Genomic DNA, 22,006 nt, shown 5'->3' with positions numbered 1-22,006 from the left:
TCAAAATCTGATACAGTAAATAACAATAGGTAAACGATAGAAACAAAGCTCATTGGGTTCCTCAGTAATTTTTCAGAATGTAAAGGAATCCTGATACAAAATATTTTGAGAGGGGCACCTGGGTGGCTCGGTTGGTTAAGCAGCTGACTTTGGCTCAGGTCATGATCTCATGGTTCATGAGTTCAAGCCCTGCATTGCTCTATGCTGACAGCTCAGAGCCTGGAGCCTGCTTCGGATTCTGTGTTACTCCTCTCTCTTTCCCTGCCCGTCCCCCATTTGTCCTCTGTCTCTCTCTGTCTCTCAAAACTGAATAAATGTTAAAAATTTTTTTTAATTAAAAAAAAGATTTTGAGAGCCACGAATGTACTGCTTTACACAAAGCACTTTTTGGATTCATTATCTTGTATTCACAACCACCTTACTGATTTTATAGACAAGAATACTGTGACACAAAAAGGCTGTATACATATTCTAGTTAGCAACCTTTCCAAATCTGATAGTCCTCCCACTGTAGTTTACATTCTTGGAGGTCTTCTGAGCCGAGTTTTATAGGTCCCAATCCTTACAGCCTCCCCCTTTTTTTCCAGTTGAAGTTTCTTATGTTGTTTTTCATAATGCAGGTACAGTACATGTACCTTGAAAAAAGTCAGGAATCATAAACAAGAATGTAAAGACTATCCTTAATCCTCCCTGCTGGAGATCATTCTTAATTCTCAGTGTGTATCTATCCAGATGCTTTTCCAAGAATGTTGAATTATCAGTATAATGTCAGTAGTAAAAGGACTCTGGGGTCAAATAGCAAATAGATCTTAGTTTGAATCCAGCCCTGTGCATTGTGAGCTGCTTGGACAAGTTATTTAACATCTAAGCCTTCATTCCTCATCTGCAAAATGGGAGTAGTGAAAACTCCTCCTTTGCAGAGTTGCTGTGAGGCTTAAGTGAGACAATGCGTGAAAAGCAGCATAGTATTGACGTGTCATAAGCGTCCAGTAAATGTCAGCTATTGATGTTGCTGTGCATGCCCAGATAGATTGATATACCGGCTTTATTGAAATATATTTTACATGCAGTAAAATTTACCCTTTTTTAGTGCACAGTCCTGTGCATTTTAATCCATGTATTTGTGGATATGTGGATAACCCAAAGATATAGAACAGGTCCATCACTGCAAAAAATTCCCTCATGTCCCTTTATAGTCAGATTTCCCTGCCAACACAGCCACTGGCAACCACACTGATGTATTTTCTGTATCTATACTTTTGCCTTTTCCAGAACATCAACTAAATGGAGTCGTGCGGTATGTTGTGTTTTCAGTTTGAGTTGTTTTACTCAACAGAGTGCATCCTTGCTTCATTTCCTTTTACTGCTGATTAGTAAGTACTCCAGTGAACAGATATACGACAGTTGGTTTAACCATTCACCAGCTGATGGACATTTGGATTGGTGCCAGTGGCTATTATAAATAAAGCTACTTTGAGAATTCGAATACAAGTTTTTGTGTGTACATATGCTTTTCATTTTCTTGAGTAAATACCTAGGCATGGGATTGCAAGGCCATAGAGTAAGTGTGTACTTAACTTTATAAGAAACTGCCCAAGTGTTTTCTAAAGTGGCTGTGCTGTTTCGCATTCCCACCAGCAATATTTGAGGGTCTCAGTTGTTCTACATCCTTAGCAACAGTTGTCAAAGTTGATCGTCTTAATTTTAGCCATGGTGGGGAGTGTGTTGTTTTATCTTGTTGTATTGCATTGATATTGTATTTCTTTAGTGCCTGAAAATATTGAATATCTTTTCATGTGCTTATTTGCCTTTTGTATAACTTCTCTGATGGAGTGTCCTTATTATTATTTTTTTTTTTGCCGGTTTTAATCAGATTGTTTTCTCATTTTATAGTTGTAGAAGTTCTTTATATGTACTGGATTCAGGTACTTTGTCAGATACATGTTTTCAGAATGTGTTCTCCCAGTTTGTGGCTTGGGTTTTCATTTTTTTAATTGACTTAATTTTTTTTTATTGTTTATTTTAATTTTGAGAGAGACAGAGCACGCAGGGGAGGGGCAAAGAGAGAGGGAGACACAGAATCCAAAGCAGGCTCCAGGCTCTAGGCTGTCAGCACAGAGCCCAACACGGGGCTCAAACTCACAGACCATGAGATCATGACCTGAGCCGAAGTTGGACACTTAACCGTCTGAGCCACACAAGCACCCCTTTAATTGTCTCTTTTGGAGATTAAAAGTTTTTAATTTGGAAGAAGTCCAGTTTTGTATTCCATCTAAGAAATCTTTTCCTAACTCTAGGTGACAAGTAGTTTTGCCTTCTGTGTTTTCTAGATGTTTTATAGTTTTGGCTATAACATGGAGGTCTGATCCATTTCACATAATGCTTGTATATGCTGTGAGGGTGAGAGTCTAGGTGCATTTCCTTCATCTTTCCAGTTGTTTCAGCACCATTTGTTGGAACACAGTCCTCACTCCATTGAATTGCCTTGGCAGCTTTGTCAAAAATTAACTGACCATATATGTATGAGTCTGTTTTCGTATTCTTTTCTGTTCTCTGTGTCTCTCCTAATGCTAATACCACATTGTCTTGATTATTGTAGTTTTACAATAAGCCTTAAAAGCATGTAGTATACGTTCTCCAACTTTATTCTTTCTCACCATTGTTTTCCCCTTTATGAGTCCTTTTGTTTTCATATAACTTTTAGAATCAGTGTATCAGTTTCTACAGAGGGATTTTCATTGAAATTTTATTGAATCTGTAGAATAATTTGATGAGCATGGTAGGCTAAATAATGATTGCCAAAGATAACCACTTTCCTAATCCATGGAACCTGTGAATATTACCTTCTAAGGCAAAAAGGTGAATATTAGCTTATGTCCCAAAAGATGTGACTCGGTTAAAGATCTTGAGATGGGGAGAGTATCCTGGATTATCTAGGTGGATCCTAAATGCAATCATGGGTTTCCATGAAAGCAATGTGATGTGAGCAGAGAAAAAGATTTGAAGACGCTGTGCTGCTGGTTTTAATGATGGAGGAAGGGGGCCTAAGGAGTGAAAGGAATACAGTTATAGAAACAGGGAAAGGCAAGAAATGGATTCTCCCCTAGTCTCCAGAGGGAGCGGGCCCTGTGACACCTTAGTTTTAACCCAGCGAAACCCATTTTGGACCTCTGGCCTCCATCCACAACTATAAGAGAATAAATGTGTGTTGTTTTAAGCCACCGAGTTGGTGGTAATTTGCTATAGCAACCATAGGAAATTAATACACAGTGTGTGCAAACTTTAACAATATCGAATTTTCTAATCTATAAGCATGGGATCTCTCTCCATTTACTTAGATTGTTTTTTTTAAATAAAATTTATTGTCAAATTGGTTTCCATACAACACCCAGTGCTCATCCCAACAGGTGCCCTCCTCCCTGCCCATCACCTACTTTTCTCTCTCCCTCACCCCCCCATCAACCCTCAGTTTGTTCTCAGTCCTTGAGTCTCTTGTGGTTTGCCTCCCTCCCTCTCTGTAACTTTTTTTTCCCCCGTTCCCCTCCCCTGTGGTCTTCTGTTAAGTTTCTCAAGATCCACATATGAGTGAAAACATATGGTATCTTTAATTTTTCTTGGTAGTGTTTGGTAGGTTTCAGCATACAAGTCTTGCACATATTTTGTTACATTTATTTCAGTATTTCATATTTTGATGATGTTTGTAAATGGCAGTTTTTTTCATGAACGTTTAATTTTAGAATAGTTTTAGATTTATAGGAAAGTTGTAGTAAATGATAGGTTTAAAAAACATCTGAGGGTCCACTTTTTAATTGCTGGCAAACATAAATGCAGTAATATTTTTTTGTACAAATTGCCTTGTATCCTGCAACCTTGATAAAGTCACTTATTTGATTTGGAAGTGTTTTGTTTTGTTTTATTTTGTTTTTGGTAGATTAGCTAGGATTTTCAACATAGATAATCATGTTGTCTGCAAATATTAGATGTACTCCTTCCTTTCAACTCTTTACCCCTTTTATTTCTCTTTCTTGAATTATGGTTATGGCAAGGACCTCCAGTACAAGGTTGAATAGATGCACTTGCCTTGTTTCTAATCTTAGGGGAAGTATTTAGTCTTGCAGCATTAAGCGTTATTTTCATAGATATCCTTCTCTTCCTAATTTATGTCAAATTCTTTTTCTGAAACTATTGAGATAATCATATGTTTTTTCTTTTTTATTCTATTAATGCAATGAATTACATTAATTGGTTTCAAATGTTAAGCCAAGCTTACAATCTTGACTAAACCACACTTAGTCATACTGTAATATCCTTTTTATATAGTGCTGGATTCAATTTGATAAATTTTTAAGGATTTTGCATCTATGTTCATGAAGGATATTGGTTTATAGTTTTCTTTTTTGGTCAGGTTTTGGTATCAGGGTAATGCTAGACTCATAAAATAAATTTGGAAATACCCCCTCCTATCTTTCTCTGTAAGGATTTGCAAAAAATTGGTACTATTTATTCTTTATGTATTTGATAGATTTTTTTCAGAGCCTAACATTTTCTTTGTGAGAAGGATTTTTTTTCCAATATATGAAGTTTATTGTCAAATTGGTTTCCATACAACACCCAGTGCTCATCCCAAAATGTGCCCTCCTCAATACCCATAACCCTCCTTCCCACCCCCCATCAACCCTCAGTTTGTTCTCAGCTCTTAAGTCTCTTATGCTTTTGCTCTCTTCCACTCTAACCTCTTTTTTTTTCTTCCCCTCCCCCATGGGTTTCTGTTAAGTTTTTCAGGATCCACATAAGAGTGAAACCATATGGTATCTGTCTTTCTCTGTATGGCTTATTTCACTTAGCATAACACTCTCCAGTTCCATCCATGTTGCTACAAAGGGCCATATTTCATTCTTATGTGAGAAGGATTTTAACTACAGTTTTAGTGTATTCAATAGATACAGACGTGATCTTTCATCTGGTGTGAACTTTGATAATGTCTCAAGAAATTTACTTGCATAAAGATGTTCATAATATTCCCTTCTAATCCCTGTAATGTTTGTAGGATTTGTAGTAATGTCCCTGCTTTCATTTCTGATATTGGTGATTTTGCCCACTATTTTTTTCTGATCACTCTGACTATAGGTTTACTCTTTTTCTTGATCTTTTCAAGGAACCAGGATTTAGTTTCATTGATTTTTCTGAACTTATATTTATCATTTCCTTCCTTCTGCTTACTTTTTAAAGTTTCCTTCTCTTCCTAGTTTCTTAAGGTGCACCTTAGAACGTTGACTCTATGTTTTTTCTAACGAAAGCATTTGATGCTATAAATTGCCCTTAAGTACTGCTTTAGCCGTATCTCACAGATTTTAGTAAGTTGTGTTTCCACTTTTCATTTATTCTGGAATTTTCAAATTCTCCTTGTGGTTTTTTACTTTACTTATGGATTATTTAGAACCATGTTGTTTAATTTGCAAGCATTTTGAGAATTTTCAAGGTATCTTTCTGTTGTTGATTTTTGGTTTAATTTCATTGTGTATAGAGACTTGTTTTTTTTTTTTAATTTTTTAAGTTTATTTATTTTGAGAGAGAGAGAGAGTGCAAGCAGGGGAAGGGCAGGGAGAGAGGGAGAGAGAGAATCCCAAGCAGGCTCCACGCTGTCAGCACAGAACCCGATGCAGGGCTCAAACTCATGAACTGTGAGATCATAACCTGAGCTGAAATCAAGTGTTGGACACTTAACCAACCGAGCCACCCACCCAGGCGCCCCTAGAGATTTACTTTGTATGATTTTGATTCTTTTAAATTTCTTGAGTCTTGTTTTATGACCCAGATTTCAGCCTGTCTTGGTGAATATTCCATGTGCATTTGAAAGGAATTTCTGTTCTGCTGTTATGGGAGGAATGCTTTATCAGTATCAATTAGGTCATGTTTGTTAATAGCATTATTGCACTCTTGTGTAAATTAGTAATTTCTATGTGTTCTATCAGTTGTTTAGAGAGAAATGTTAATTTCCAATAATAATTGTGGATTTTTCTATTTTTCCTTTATTTTCTGCATGTATTTTGAAGCATTATTAGGTACATATTTACAGTTGTTAGATCCTCTGACAAATTGACCTCTTTATTGTTATTAACTGCCCCTATTTGTCGCTGGTAATATTCCTTGTTCAAAAATATACCTTGTCTTATATTGTGGTAGGCAAAGTGGCTCCCCAAAGATATCCAGGCCCTAAACCATGGAACCTGGGACTGTTATGTTACATGGTAAGGGAGACTTTGCAGAAGTATCTAAGGTGACAGTATTAGTTTCTGTTGTTTCCATGACAAATTGCCACAGGTTTAGTGTCTCAAAACCACACAGAACTCATTATCTTACATTTCTGTGGGTCAGAAGTACAGGTACAGCAGGGCTAAGTTGGATTTTCTGCTTAGAGTCTCACAAGGCCAAAATCAAGGTGTTGGCAGGGCCACATTCCTTTCTAGGGCTCTGGGGATTAATCTGCTTCCAGACTCATTTGGGTTGTTGTCAGAATTTAGTTCCTTGCAGTTGTAGGGCTGAAGACTCCAATGTTCTTTTTTTTTTTTTTTTTAATGAATTCAACAGCACTTTATTTATTTTTATTTTTATTTTATTTTTTATCATGTTTTTTTTAATATGAAATTTATTGTCAAATTGGTTTCCATACAACACCCAGTGCTCATCCCAACATCAATAGCCAAATTATGGAAAGAGCCTAAATGTCCATCAACTGACGAATGGATAAAGAAATTGTGGTTTATATACACAATGGAATACTATGTGGCCATGAGAAAGAATGAAATATGGCCTTTTGTAGCAATGTGGATGGAACTGGAGAGGGTTATGCTAAGTGAAATAAGTCATACAGAGAAAGACAGATACCATATGTTTTCACTCTTATGTGGATCCTGAGAAACTTAACAGAAGACTCCAGTGTTCTTGCTGGCTGTCAGCAGGGGTCATTTTCAACTTCTAGAATCTGCCTGCATTCCTTGGCTCATGGCTCCCTTCCTCCATCTTCAAAGCCAGCAAAGACAGGTCGAGTCCTTCTCATGTTTAGAATCATTCTGACTTCCCCTTCGGCCTCATCTCTCCTCTTCTGCTGTCTCTCTCTGAATCACTCTTATGCCTCCTTTTCTGCTTTTAAGGATTCATATAATCACATTGGGCTCACCTGGATAATCCCCAATATTTTAAGGTCACCTGATTAATAATTCCATCTACAGTCCTTTCATGGCAGTACCTAGATTAGTATTTGATTGAATAAACAGAGGACAGGAATCTTGGGGGGCATGTTTATAATTCTGCCTACCAAAGTTATGGACTTGATGACAGGAATAGTATCCTGATTATCCAGGTGGACCCAATCTAATCACATGAGCTCTTAAGCAAAGAACCTCCAATGAAGCAGGAGCAATATGGCAGAAGGGGAAGTCAGAAGAATTCTAAGCATGAGAAAGATTCACTGTGCTGTTGCTGGCTTTGAGTTTTAAAAGCTTATGTGCCGGGATCAGAGAGAGACATCTAGGATCTTAAGGGCATCCCCTTGCTGGCAGTCAGTGGAGAAACTGGGATCTCAGTCCTACAACCACAAGAAAGCAAATTGCCAGCCACCTGAATGATCTTGGAAGCGATTCTTCCCAGAATCCCTTGATAAGAGTCCAGCCAACCAACATGTTGACTTCAGCCTTATGAACATCTGAGCAGTGAAACCAACCAAGCCTGTCTGGACTTCTGACATACACAACTGTGAGATAATAAACTTGTATTGTTTTAACCTGCTAAGTTTGTGATAATGTGTTACAGCAACAATAGAAAATGAAAACAGATATTACTATACCACTGCAGCTTTCTTTTGGTCAGTATTTGCTTGGTATAAATTTTCTTTGTCCTTTTAGTTTTAATCTGTGATTTTATCGATTCATGACATAGGTTTCTTATAGATAGCATATATTTGTCCTGCTTTTTAATCCAATGTGACCATCTTTACCTTTTATCTGGTAGACCATTTACACTTACTGTGATTGTCAGTAGGGTTGGGTTTTAACTACCTCTTGCTGAACCCTGGGAACTGCCTCTAGGCAGTAAGCTGGAACATTAATAAAGTTTATTTTCTTCCTTCCTTCCTCCCTCCCTCCCTCCCTGTCATCACAGTCCTTTGTTGTCCGTTGTCCAGTATCTGATAACTGTTGTTTCATATATTTTGTCCAGTCTGTTGTTTAAGGTTGGAAGAAAAACCCCTTTCCTCTTACTTCATCAAAGGTGGAAATAGAAGACCTCAACAATGTAATTTCTAACTATTTTAAGGACATCATCTTCAGGAAATCCCTTTTATGGGAAATGTGTGTGTGTGTGTGTGTGTGTGAGAGAGAGAGAGAGAGAGAGAGCGCACGAGAGTGAGTGCGAGAGAGAAATCTATTCAGTCACAGAAATTATAATACGTGTACTAAAATGTTACTGTATCTGAACATTGAAGATTAAAAATGTCATGCCTTTTTAAAAATAGAATCAAATAATTAGTGACAAAACTTGACCATATTGTAAACATGTCAACCTTTTTCAGTCTCCATGTCTTGGTACGTCTAGTTCTTTCTGCTTGGAATGCTTCTTCATTTCACAATATTTCTTGCCTAGCAGCTTTCCATATATCTTCTGGAAGTTTCTCTCCTTCTTAGTACCCCCAGACAGAATCCATATTTCTTCTTCTGGGTTTCCATCACTGTCTACCCTAGCACCATTCCAGCACATATCATGCTGTATTATAATTGTGTGTTTCTTTTAAGAAAAATTTTAATGCTTTTATTTATTTTTGAGAGAGAGAAAGAGACATAGCACCAGCAGGGTAGGGGCAGAGAGAGAGAGAGGGAGACACAAAATCCAAAGCAGGGTCCAGGCTCTGAGCTGTCGGCACAGAGCCCGACGCGGGGCTCGAACCCACGAACTGTGAGATCATGACCTTAGCCAAAGTCAGATGCTTAACCGTCTGAGCCACCCAGGCACCCCATACAGTGACGTGTTTCTGTGTGGACTCTCTCCTACCAGGAAGCCCTGGAAAGCAGGGAACTTATTTGAGTCTTCTTTATGTGTCCCTTATCCCCTAACACACAGTGTATGTCTACTGCATAGAACCTTTCAATAAACAATTGTTGAATTAGTGACTCTACACATGCTCAAAAATACTGTTCTTACTCTCCCTTTTAGTATCACATATTTGTAAAAGTGAGTCCTCTTTAATCATTTTACTTTTCTCCTAGTAAATTCCTCATCTATGCCTGTCTCCTGCTGTTCTCTGTGCTGCTGGCCCTTCGTCTGGATGGCATCATTCAGTGGAGTTACTGGGCTGTTTTTGCTCCAATATGGCTGTGGAAGTTGATGGTCATTGTTGGAGCCTCAGTTGGAACTGGAGTCTGGGCACGAAATCCCCAATATCGGTAATACTGCTTTATAAAACTGATTGGTCTCTACCCTGAGGGAGCAAGATCTTGTTTTTCACTTTTAATTAAATAAGCACTATTTTTTTCTACCTATCTAGGGTTTTATAAGAACCATAATATAGGCAAACTGGGTTCTAGCCTAAGTACTTTTCTAAATTAGTTGTTGGATATGCATTTTTTACATATAAGCAGTGTTTTTTGGGGTGCTTAAGGTCCTAGCTGGCCCACAATAGGCAATGCAAACTAAAATGCATCCAAAATATCGAACTGTTACACCATGCTAAACTAGGAAGTATAAGACTATCATGTTTGCAAGAGCAGTTCTACAAAACAAAGTCCTGGCTCTGGTCACCAGGGATCTATCAGTCTCCAATTCAGTCCCAGAGCTGGGGTTCGCCTTGTCCCAATCCCCTGGTCCTGGGGTTTTAGGGCTGTTAGTGGTGTGGGTGAGGTGGTTTGGCTGGGAAACAGTGAGTCCCTGAGACAGGGAAAGTTGAGGCCCAGATGCCATGAAGGAGAGCAGAGCCTTTGGGAGCCAGGAAGAGGGGTCGCCTTTACTCTCAACTCCCCTGAGCCTTTCTTGGCTGCCTCAGCTAGTCCAGGTTCCTGGAGTCGGCTCCCTCTGCTGTGCAGCCTAGGTTGCTGGGGCCTGGAGAGTCTCTTCTCCCTCACAGAGACCGGCACTTCAGAAAGGAAAAAGGGAGACTGGGGAGGCTGTTCTCAGCCTTCGCCAGGCAGAGGGAGAGGGCAGGAGTGCCCAGCAGACAGGCAGGGCACATTCAGCTGCTCGTGAGAAAAGTGCAGGAGGTGTTTCAGTCTTGATCAACTTTAAAAATAAGATTTAGCCCATTAGCACATATGCATCTAAGAACTTTAAAACAGTCCTACAAAGAGCCTTGACAGATGGGAGACATTTGTGTGCAGTTGTTTTAAAGTCCTTAGACTTTCTTTATTTTCGAAGATTACCTGTGCAGCTGGCAAATCTTTTCTTTTTTATGAGATATTTTCAGATGTCTAATGTTTACGACTCAAAGATTGAAAAGTTAAATAACTAAACATTTTAGATTCCATTGATTGATATTTAGAAGCTATTTGAGCTTTGCCCTAGTGGTTTAATTTACAATGTTTATTTTTTAAATTTTTTATTTATTTTTTATATTATATTAATCATAATCATAATATTAAATATTATTTATTTTTTATATTGTCAAATTGGTTTCCATAGAACACCCAGGGCTCATCCCAACAGGTGGTTTAGAGCAAGGAAAGGAATTATATGCGTGTAGTTGAGTGTCATGAATGTTGGGGCATGGTCATTCTGGTGTTAACATTATCCAGTGGAAAGTTCTTGGTTCCCATAGAAGTAACCACTGGCTTCCTTTCCAGGTATATTTTCACCAAGAAGATACATCATAAATGTTTACCTGTATTTTGAATGAAATGTTCTCGGCTTTGCAGATGCCTTTGTAAGCGTTTTCTTGATTAGCAGCCTTACTCTTTTTCAGTTTTCAATCAGAGCATTTCCTCTATGATACGTAAACAGCTAGGTAAACTGATTTTGTTTAAAAACAGTTTTCACTGTTCTTATTTCTCTTTCATCTGCAGGTGTCAATTCATCCCAGTGGAAGAGAAAGGAAAACAAAAAGGCATTCATAATTTTATTTGCATTTTAAAATAGCACCTAACAATAATTGCTATATTTTCTTGAACTATCACCCACGCTGATTCATAAAGCTAGTTATTTTTATAGTGTTGCATGAAATGTGATTTACATGGTTTTTAATTCATTGAGGGATAAGGATCATGAGATTTAGGGGATAGTTGTCAGTTGTTAGTGGTAGAAGCAATCCGCTTGAATAATCTTGGAAGCAGCTGAATTCAAAGTTGTGAACAAAACCATTTGTGTACACGGTCAGAGAAATAACTGACCATTACTTCTGAGAACATCCTTACCCAGTTAAAACTTTGGTTTGCCTGCAGTGTTCATTTCTTGCCATGTAGTAGTTCTTTGGTGTTTGGAAGATTACATATTAAAGATGAAGTTTAAGTTAGTTTTCTACCTAACTTCCTTCGCTTTTTGTCAGACTTATCACTACAGTTCATGGTATCAACATAAGTTGGTATTTGGCCTGGACTGCTTGCTTGGTTTGAAGATTCTGAACTGAGACTATTTTTTCTTCTTCCTCTTCTTGTGTCCCTTTTTAGAGCAGAAGGAGAAACATGTGTGGAGTTTAAAGCCATGTTAATTGCAGTGGGCATCCACTTGCTCCTGTTGATGTTCGAAGTTCTGGTCTGTGACAGGATTGAAAGAGGAAGCCATTTTTGGCTTCTGGTCTTCATGCCGCTGTTCTTTGTTTCCCCGGTGTCTGTGGCAGCTTGTGTTTGGGGCTTTCGACACGACCGGTCCCTGGAGGTAAGATTTCATTTATTTGAGAATGTTTTAAACAGGAAATCTGGTCACTTACTGTAATGAAGATCTCTTGCCCTTTGTTAGGAAGAGATGACTCATTAACTCCAGGTGATGGTATGTAAGGAAGCAAAAGGACGATGGAAATAATCATGGTTCTGTTTCTTGGCTTAGAGCGCTGGCTCTTCACCCAGGCCATCAGGCTTCATCTAGCGTCACAGCTCGCCCCAGCCACCCGTGGTAGTCAGGCTTCTCCTGAGAAACAGAACCAATAAGAGAAGTGGGGAAGGGGAGAAGGAAGAGAGCAAAGGAGGGAGACGGAGATAGACAGAGAGAGAGATCAGTTGTAAGGAGCTGGCTCATGTGTTGGGTGCTGGCGAGCCTGGTGTTCAAAGATTGTGCCGGTAGGCTGAATACGCAGGCTGCCTTGGTGCTACGGCCTTGAGACAGCATTTCTTCCTCTCCAGGGAGCCTCAGGCCTTCTACCTAATTGGCAAAAGCCACCCACAGTATCGAGGACCACCTTCTTTACCGAAAGGCAATACTTTTCACAGCAATACCTAGACTTGTGCTTGATTAAATAACCGGGTGCCATGTAGCCCAGCCAAATAGACACATAAAACTAACCACCTTGCCACCTCAGACCCCATGATCTAGCACTTCATCTGCTCTCCAGTTAGCTTCAAGCCCTGTTTTTGCCTAGACACAGAGGATACACAGATCAATTAAAAAAGTAATACTAGCAAAACTAATACTAGTATCAAAAATGATGGCAGCTCACATTTGTTGAGCACTTACTGTGTGCTGGGCACTGGGCTAGTCCCTTCCCATGTGGTAGTATCTTCTTAAAGATTCACAACAACCCTGCGAAGTAGATGCAGTCACCACCCCTGTCTTCCAGAGAGTGGAAGGAATGTGTTCCTGGCTGTTGGTTAAGGGGCAGGGCTGGGGCCAGGATCCCCTGTCAGTCAGCCTGACTCCAGAGCCCGCACTGAACCACATGGAGGCTGAAGGCCCAGAGCCCGATACAGATGAGTCGAGGGGAGAACGAGATGGCTAGGGATGCTTTGTTTTGAGCTGGCTGAGTAAAAAGTAGAGGAAGGGGGATGGCACTTGAGCTGGAAGGCTCAGGGTATGTGAACTTGAGAAGGCACCCATAGAGAGGGAGGGGGAAAGAATAAGACCCTGAGGGACCCCATGGGCACAGGACCCTGAGCACTAGGAAGGGCTTGGTCTGGAACAGGGAGAGCATCCTCCATCCTGGCACTGGGGACAAGGGCACGGGGCAGTGTGGCTAGTAGGCTGGAGCGGCCGCGGGATCTGAGGACCCACTTTCCCCTCCCTGCAGTCCCCCCAGCCTTCACCAACCCAGCTGCTTCGCCGCACAGCCCCCTGGCTGCTTGCCAGGGTATGAAGACTTCATGAGGGAGTGCAGTTAGGAAAAAGACTCCTTGGGGGACAGTAATGGGAGCGAGGCTGGGAAACACCGAGACCCTCCTTGCCCCCCCGTGCAGCCTACCGCCCGTCTGCCTCTGCATGGCACTCCTTCCCAGGGGGAAGGAGACCTTCTCCCCTGCTGGTTCCTCTGAGCGTTTGCTCCTGAGTTCACAGAAAGGCTCCCTGCCTCAGCGCTGTTCTGACTGCTGTTCTGACCCCGTGCTCCCTGTTCAGCCCTACACTCCCCAGAAACTGGCCAGATCCAGTGGTCTCTCTCAGTCCATCTTTTCTGTAGCTCCTGACACTCCTGGGCCTTTGACTAGTCTGGTCACCTCTGCTTTGGCTCCATCGCCGCTTCTTAGGGTTCTAGGCTTGGGGGCACTTTCTGTCCTCACCTTGCCTACTCCCTCGGAATTATCTTGATCTTGTTTATACTTCCTGTCTCCACTGCCACTTAGGTTCTGTCACTCCCTAAATTCACACTGCAAAACTCCGATCTCTCCGCCAGCTCCAGGCTCCTCATGCAACCACACCTGAATCTGCATTCCCTGTGCCGGTTAAAGACACCACTTCCACCCAGTCACCCTTACCGTTTTACTTTATGCCTCTCTTGCTCTGCACGTTTTCTCTATTACCGGGGCAGATGAAGCAAAACCAAGCTTTAAAAATCATTTGCGAAAGTTCACATTACACAGAATCACTGAGAGCACGCGTTCTAGATATTCCATATGTGGCTCGACATTTCTCAGGGAGCGAGGGACATGAGCTATTGGCCTTTTGGACGGGAAATGTTGTGTTGAACAGGACTGACTTCTGCATTGCAGGATGCTTGTGCCTGACCTCTGGCCATGAAATGGTAGCGGAGGGGCTCCCCACGACAGGTCTTTGTGATGGCTGGCGGTACTGCTGTGCATTTCCTAGCTTTTTCCTGGGGCAGCAGCAGTGTTGCCCAGGTTGAAAAGCACTGGGAGAGTTACCTAAATATAGTTGGATAGGGACTGAGGAGGAGGTTTAAGATGACTAAAATTTTGGAACTTTGTTTCTTAGAAAGTAAAAGTACATACAAGGACCAGGACTGCATTGGGCACGAAACCATATTTTCCTAATGTGGAGCTACAAGATGCAAGTCGTTCATGCAGTCACACTCTCGGCCTTCCTGCCTGCAAGAAGAAACAGCATGCTGGCAGTTGAGCTCCCTCCCTCTTGCTTCTCATCTCCCGGGAGCAAGAGTACCTACCTACATTTGCTAAAGGGTGACCAGGGATAGGCTTACACAGAGATGTGGAGGAAGAGCAGGGTTTGCCAGGCTGCCTATGCAGGTGGGGCAGGGGATGGTGTTTTCCGGGCAGAGGGAATAACACACAAAGGCACAGAGGCAGGAGAAAATCTGTCCTCATGCTGAGCGAACTATGGTGACTCCAGTATGACTGGAGCACAGTTTGGCGAGTTGCGAGGCTTCTAGAGGTAGATGTTGATGACAGCTGCACAACAGTACGGGTGTACGTAATGCCACCAAGTTATGCAACTAGAGATGGTTAAGACGGTAAGTTTTCCAGTGTGTGCATTTTACCATGGTAAAAAAAGAGAAAAGAAAAAAAAAGGTTGCCTAGAACACGAAGTGGAAAGGAGACAGTGGCGGGAGTTGGGGGAAGGAAGGCCATAGAGAAGAGCTGAGTAGGGGCCAGATCCTCAGTCCTCAGAGCATGCGCTGAGCTGTCCCAGGGCACCATAGTGAACGCACAGGGCACCGTGGGATATTGGACATTTTTGAGGGAGAAGCAATGACACCAACCGGCCTTGGGGACATGATATGAACTACTACCTCCAAGTAGTTTACCATTTTATTTTTTGGTCACACTACATTGGTTTTGATGATACCGTATAAGAAGCAAGGTTGTTGCCAGTTGCCATGATGCAAAGGTAGTCCTGTGCAAAAATCTACCTGGAGAACAGGTAATGAGGGTGGCACTGTCTTAAGAAATGATGCAGTACCCAATAGGCACACACATCCTCTTAGGGAACAGTTGTGGTTCTTTAAGAAGGAGATAAAAATCATATCTTTCTTTCAATTTATACGAAGTTTTGTTTTTTTTTTTTTTAGATGGCTACTCAGGACATAAATACTTACTAAGTTTAGATCTAAATACTTAACCCAGTGGAACTGCTAGGGGTTTCTTTCAGCCCAGAGGCCTATGAAAGAATTACTACCTCACTAAATGCCCTGTGAGCTGAGAACTTTGGGGAAGCTCTGGGCCAGATCAGATGGCTTCCTGTGAGTTTCATTTTGTAGACAGTGGCAAGCCACTGAAGAGCAGCGAGTGCCACGGCCAGAAGGAAGACAGCCCGGATACTTGGGAGCAGAGAGCCTTCCAGACTGGAGGCTGGGAAGCTAGTTAGGGGCCTGTTGGAGGCATTTGGGGGGCTGGTGAGGGGAAGGTCCTGACTAGGCAGTGGTCCTCAGGGTGGTAGAGAGGACAGGACATGGTGACTGAGCATGCAAGAGTGGGAAAAAGAATATAGGGTGCTTGCTGGCAGTGTGGCTTGGGTAATTGGGCCACTGTGGTGCCTTACCACCCAACCTTCAAGGCGGGAGGCTACGGAAGGGAGTGGGATGGGATAAAGTTGTAAAGGTGCGAGGGGATAATGGACTCAGTCCGGGGCCGGCTCCAGCCAAGGCACCTCTGGGAGGGCTGGGTCTGGACCACAGCAGGAAGGCTAGGTCAGAGACAGGAGTGGGAGAAGCAACCAACAGGAGGTCATACAAGACAAGGCTCTGGACGGCAGGGCAAGCAAGTGTAAGCATGTGTGTTTGCATCTGTGCCTCTCTAGTGGGGACAGAAGACTGAGTTGAAGGCTCTGGGAGGAAATCAGGGTTTAAGGAGAGGAGGAGACTGAAAAGGAGCTGTAAGAGCACGAGGAGGAGGGTAAGACTGCAGTAGGCTCCTGGAAAGACATGCCACATAGATGCCCCGTAGGATGATCTGACATAGGGGGTCTGATGCTGTAGAGGTGACTGGCGACGTTGATAGAAGCAGTCGCCAGTGTTCAGGGCTGGGGGCCGGATCACAGTGCTGAGAGCTCAGAATGGCAGGGGAGGCCAGGGGGGCTTGCTCGTCCAGGAGGTCTTATATAGCTTGATGGAAACAGAAAGCACTGTGGCTGGAGGGGATGCTGACTCCAGGGACGGATGGGGTCATTTGCTCTTGGGGTTGTTTTGTGTTTGATGAGAATGACTTGAACTTTTTTCTGTGCTTCTGGGAGGGATCAGTGGAATAGGCAGGGCTAAAGATGCAGTAAGGAAGGGAGCCTGGTGGCTCAGTTATTTGAACATCTAAGGCTCAAGTCATGATCTCACTGTTCATGGGTCCAAGCCCCACGTTGGCTCTGTGCTGACAGCTGAGTCTGGAGCCTGCTTTGGATGCTGTGTCTCCCTCTCTCTCTGCCCCTCCCCCACTCACACTCTGTCTCTGTCTCTCTCTCAAAAATAAACATTAAAAAAAAAGATGCAGTAAGGAATCTGTAATTGATGTCTTGATGTGACAAGGTCCTCAAGGAACCAGAAAGGAAGGGGTGGGGTGTAGATCTGAGTCCTGAGTACAAGAAGAAGGAGATACAGGTATGGTTAGAAATCAAGAAGTTTGTGGGTAGGGGCAAGAAGGATGCTTGGGGTATCTGCCACGGATTGCCTCTACTCAGCGAGTCTGGAAACAAAGTTATCGTTTGGTAAGAGTGTAAAGGACAGAGCAGCCACTAAGTAGAGGGCCTGAGGCAAGAGACCGGAGGCAGGTTTCTTTTTGCCGCTGCATTGCTTTGTTCCTGTGGTGCTGAAAATCAGGAGGTCCCAGTATAATTTTTTAAGTTTATTTATTTATAAAGTAATAAATAAACTGTCTCTCAAAATAGAGAAAGTGTGTGCAAGTCAGGGAGAGGCGGAGAGAGAGGGAGAGAGAGGGAGAGAGGAGAATCCCAAGCGGGTTCCGCACTGTCAGCACAGAGCCCGATGTGGGGCTTGAAGTCATGAACCGTGAGATCGTGACCTGAGCCAAAGTCAGTGCTTAACCTGGGTGAGCCACCCAGGCACCCCTGGAGGTCCCACTATAACTTGCTAAAACTGTTACCATATTGTAATTCGCATTGCCTTTTAGTGTGTCAACCAAATAATTGCAGTATTGAATGCAACTTTTACTTTGTTTAATTGACTCTTCTTTTCATTTTTAGCTAGAAATACTGTGTTCTGTCAACATCCTGCAGTTTATATTCATTGCCTTAAGACTGGACAAGATCATCCACTGGCCCTGGCTTGTATGTAACTTTTAAAATCCTAAAATAAACTTTTCTTTTTTTAATTATAAACGTAATTTGTGTTCATTGTAGAAAACTTGGAAAAGACAGAGGAGCTTAGGTAATAGAATGATAATCCCCTGTAATCCCCTGGGAGATTCTCCGGTTAGTGGTTTGTGTTTCCTGTGCTGGAGGTTATTGTCTCATACAGATGGCTGAGAGCGTACTGTGTATGTCATTTTGTGCACTGCTTTCTCATTCTAATGCATCGTAAGCATTTTCCTGTGTGGAAAAGGCCTTGATAAATATAACCTCAGGTTTAATTGATGCAGTATTCTTCCAGTGCATTTACCAAACCATCCCCTTATTTCCGAATATTGAAGTTGAGACGAGTGTGATTCTAAACCATGATGTAACATATATTTTTGTACATAAAAATCTTTGCCTGATTGTTTTCATAGGAAAGACTCTGGAAACAGTATTACTGGGTGGGAGCTTTCTGAAATTTTGAAATACAAACTGCACTACCAGCTTGCTTCTCAAAAGAGTTGTGTCAGTTCACACTCCTTCCAGGGATGAGGTGTAAAGCCATGCGTATAACCTGTGGCCTCAGTTACTGGGTGTGTGGTTAAAATTGCCTACATAGATGGATAGAAGGGTGGGTGGATGGATCGATCGGGCTACATATATATGTAAGTATGTACTCATGGCAAGCTACAAATTAGAGAATACGGTAGGACTTCCCACTACTGATGCAGAGAACAGAGGTAGAAGAGGTGTGTTGCCTCTGGGAGATGAGGTCATGCCAGTGTTTTCTTCTGTTTTTTCCCTCTGCTGTTTCATGTGTACTTTTACACGTGAACGTGTTTTACTTTAAGAAAAAGTAACAAATAGAGTAAAAAAAGAAAATATTCATTTGGTGACAGGGAAGAAAATGAGGGAACACAAGTCACCTCCATAGTGAATACAGACAAGACTCTTCACCTCTGCCCAAGTCTTTGATAAAACAGTCATAATAAAACAACGTTCGGCTACCTGTCCTACACTTTTAGGGTGCCATCTCTGGGGAATCGTAATTGGGTTCAGAATTTTGTGTTGTGACATGGAGGAAACAAATGTGAGCAAGACCGAAATTTTAGTATAAGGTGCCTTCAGAGAAAAAAAAAAGATGAGGAATGAAGAATGTCTTCTGTAGGTGAATGGAGGGATTTTTCCGGCCCCAGTCCTGCGCAGGTCCCAGCAGGTGGAGCAGTCTGATTGCACACTTCCCACAATGATCAAGAGAGACCGAGTGAGGCTGCTATGATCACGGACATTCCACCCACGGGGGCCCCAAGTGAGAGCAGCTGCATGAGGAGGGAACACAGGGAAGAAAGAGGCTCTCCAGAGACTTTTCGGCCAGACCTACCATCAGCAACTCCAAGCGATTCGAGAGGATTAAAAATCACACACCAATTCAAGTCATAGGTCTAAAAACAAAATGGAAAACCAAAGTACTATTTGAAGAAAACGTAGGAGAAAATCTTTGAGGCCTGGGGTTAGATGAGGAGTCCCTACAAGTGACACTAACAACAAGGTCCATAAAAGAAGCTCAGAATTGAAATGGAATTAATGAAAAGACAGGCCACAGAGCAGCAGAAAATATTTGGAAAGCACATGTCCAAACAAGGACTTGTATCCGAAACATCTGAAAGAACTCTCAAAACTCAAAAAACCACCCAATTTTAAAACTGACAGAAGACTTGGAAAGACCGTTCACAAAGAGGATAGACACACGACAAATACGCACATGGACAGGATGTCATCCCCATCAGGGAAAGGCAAAGGAAAATCAGGACGAGGCCCTTCAGCACACTCACTGGAATGGCAAGGAGAAAGAAAGCAATGCCAAGCGCAGGGGAGGGCGCGGAGGGGCCGGGACACTTGTGCACCGCCAGGGGGAGTACCAAACTGCATAGGCACTCTGAGAAACAGGCAATTTCGTATCCAGTTAAACGTGCAGTCACCCTACGACACCGCAGCGCCAATCCTGGGTATTTGTCCTAGAGAAATGAGTACGTACAGCTACACAAAAGCCACGCGCAAGTGTTCACAGCAGCTTTATTTGTGATAGCCAGACACGAGAAAGCAGCCAGATCAACTTCCACGGGTGGCTCAATAAACAGGCAGTGGTGCATCCGTCTGGCAGAATACCACTCGGCACTAAAAACGACCTGTCGTTACACACAACAGACTGGAAGAACCTCCCAGACATTCTGCAGATTGAGAGAGGGTAGTCTCAGAACGTCCCATGCTCTGTGGTGCCATGCACATCACGCTCTGGGAAAGATAAAAGTGCTAGTGATAGAGGACGGATCAGTGGTTGCCTGGGGTAGGGGTGGGGTGAGGGTATGACACTGCAGGGACAGCACGGAGGAGTCCTGTGGGGTCAAGGAGCTGTCCTGTGTCCTGCCAGGGGATACACAGTTCTGCACGTGCATGGGTGACAAATCCTAGAAGTATATACCAAAAGGACACAGTCAGTTTACCGTTCGATAACATGGGACAGAAGGATGACAGACGGATCCAAGGGGCAGAGCAGGAAGGAGAAGGATCACGCAGGGGAGACTGGTGGGGCCCCGAGTGCCTCTTCTCTGGGCTTGTGCAGGGGTGAAGCCAGGTCTTTCCGGTGCAACGGCAGCAGACGTGTAACCCACCTGGGCAAGGTGGCAGGGACCAGGTGGCAGAACCCTGTCAGTGACAGAGTGCATGTGAGCGGAGGGCTTCTACAACCCGGGCAGCGAAAGTTCCCAGGAGCACGTCCCCCAGAGTCTCTGGCCAAAGTGCCTCTGGTGGGATGGGGAAGCAGCCTGTGGAGAGGGCATGTCAGGGGCAGGTGAGGTGAGTGCGCAGGGTGGCGGGCTGCCCTGTTCCCTGCAGGGCAGAGCCAGGGGCCGGCTGAGTGTGATCATATCTTAGGAAGGGCGGCTGTTGGGCTCCTCCCCCAGGAGTGGCCCACAGCAGAGCATGTCCCAGCGCCGGCGGCAGGCCCCACACTGTCCTTCACGGCACCCCTGGGGTGCGGGGCGGCTGTCCTCGTTCGGGCGCACGCTGTCTTAGCCACAGAGATCCATCGGGGGCTTGGCTATGCCTCCCTTCAGGTGCTGGGCACAAACTATAAAGGTTTTTTTCTCTCCTCCTTCCCTCAGGTCGTGTGTGTTCCCCTGTGGATTCTTATGTCCTTTCTGTGCCTGGTGGTCCTCTATTACATCGTGTGGTCTGTTTTGTTCCTGCGTTCCATGGATGTGATTGCGGAACAGCGAAGGACACACATAACAATGGCACTGAGCTGGATGACCATTGTCGTTCCTCTCCTTACTTTTGAGGTAAGCTTTCGACAGGAGAACTCTTCAGGCCCCGAGTCCTACCCTTCCCTGTGACAGCACCCTGCGTGCCTGTCAAGGCAGCCTGCTCTGCCTGCAAATGAGCTGGCCCCTGAAAAGCACATGGAGAGGATGATGGTAAAATTAGAGTGACCTTTCTTTTGGGGGGGCAGGCAGTGAGAAGTCTCTCTAGCCATGATGCATGGGTGTGTACTGATTTGTTTACATGTAGAAAGAGAACGTTGGGTGTTTTTGGTATTTTGAGTTCTGTGCAGGATTATAGAATGGGCACTGTTGACTCTTTAGAACAAACACCAGAGGAGCCTCCTGTAACAATGTTGGTGTTGGAAACTTCCCAAATGGACAGATTTTGCTTAGTCCTGAAGAGGGATACAAAAGCTTATCTCATTCTGTCCCACAGAATAGAGGGTTTCGTAGTCTCCTGTGGAGCTGACTTTTCCCCTTATGACACCTGACAAGGGAAGGGTGGACTGGCTTCAGACATCGTCCACCCTCAGATGCTTTATCAATAGAACCTGAACTGTTTCTCTTTCCTTAGATCCTGTTGGTTCACAAACTGGATGGCCACAACGCATTCTCTTGTATCCCAATATTTGTCCCCCTTTGGCTCTCCTTGATCACTCTGATGGCAACCACATTTGGACAGAAGGGAGGAAACCACTGTATGTACTCAGCACTTCAGAAGCCCTTGACCTGTGTGTGTGTGTGTGTGTGTGTGTGTGTGCATGCGTGCATGTGTGTGTGTGCGTGTGCATGCACGTGGCCCCACTCTTTGAAAAGATGAGCCTGAGGGTCTGCGCTCAGGGAGGTCGCATGGGAAATCTGGACCTGAGGAAGGCCTGGAATTTTCCAAGGAAAGGGTGAGCTTTCAACCTTGCTTTCCCTGCCCCACACCATGGCCTTCCTAGTGTACGCTCTGCCATTTGAGGTAGGACTGACCACGGTAGGTAGCCTCTCAGCCCCGTCCCCTCTGCTGCAACATGGGGATCAAGATACCTGCTTTCCAGGGGCTCCCAAGGATTGATCAGACGAAGATCCATGTCGCTAACCAAATCCTGAGA

The 22,006-nt window shown here is 43.5% G+C and overlaps 1 protein-coding gene across 1 annotated transcript in view; it reads left to right on the top strand.

The window, feature by feature from the left end:
- The window catches only part of TMEM185A (transmembrane protein 185A), a 36,733-nt gene that overhangs the window by 12,239 nt on the left and 2,488 nt on the right, over positions 1-22,006 (top strand). The window contains exons 2-6 of the mRNA XM_049644428.1: positions 9,258-9,434; positions 11,643-11,850; positions 17,500-17,583; positions 20,751-20,927; positions 21,484-21,607. Coding sequence (XP_049500385.1) covers positions 9,258-9,434; positions 11,643-11,850; positions 17,500-17,583; positions 20,751-20,927; positions 21,484-21,607 — 770 coding nt within the window. The remainder of the gene's footprint in view (positions 1-9,257; positions 9,435-11,642; positions 11,851-17,499; positions 17,584-20,750; positions 20,928-21,483; positions 21,608-22,006) is intronic.

This window comes from Panthera uncia, chromosome X, assembly GCF_023721935.1.
Source record: "Panthera uncia isolate 11264 chromosome X, Puncia_PCG_1.0, whole genome shotgun sequence".
Classification (NCBI taxonomy): Eukaryota; Metazoa; Chordata; class Mammalia; order Carnivora; family Felidae; genus Panthera; species Panthera uncia.
The sequence above is the reverse complement of the archived record's forward strand: the minus strand, read 5'-3'. Positions and strand labels throughout refer to the sequence as shown.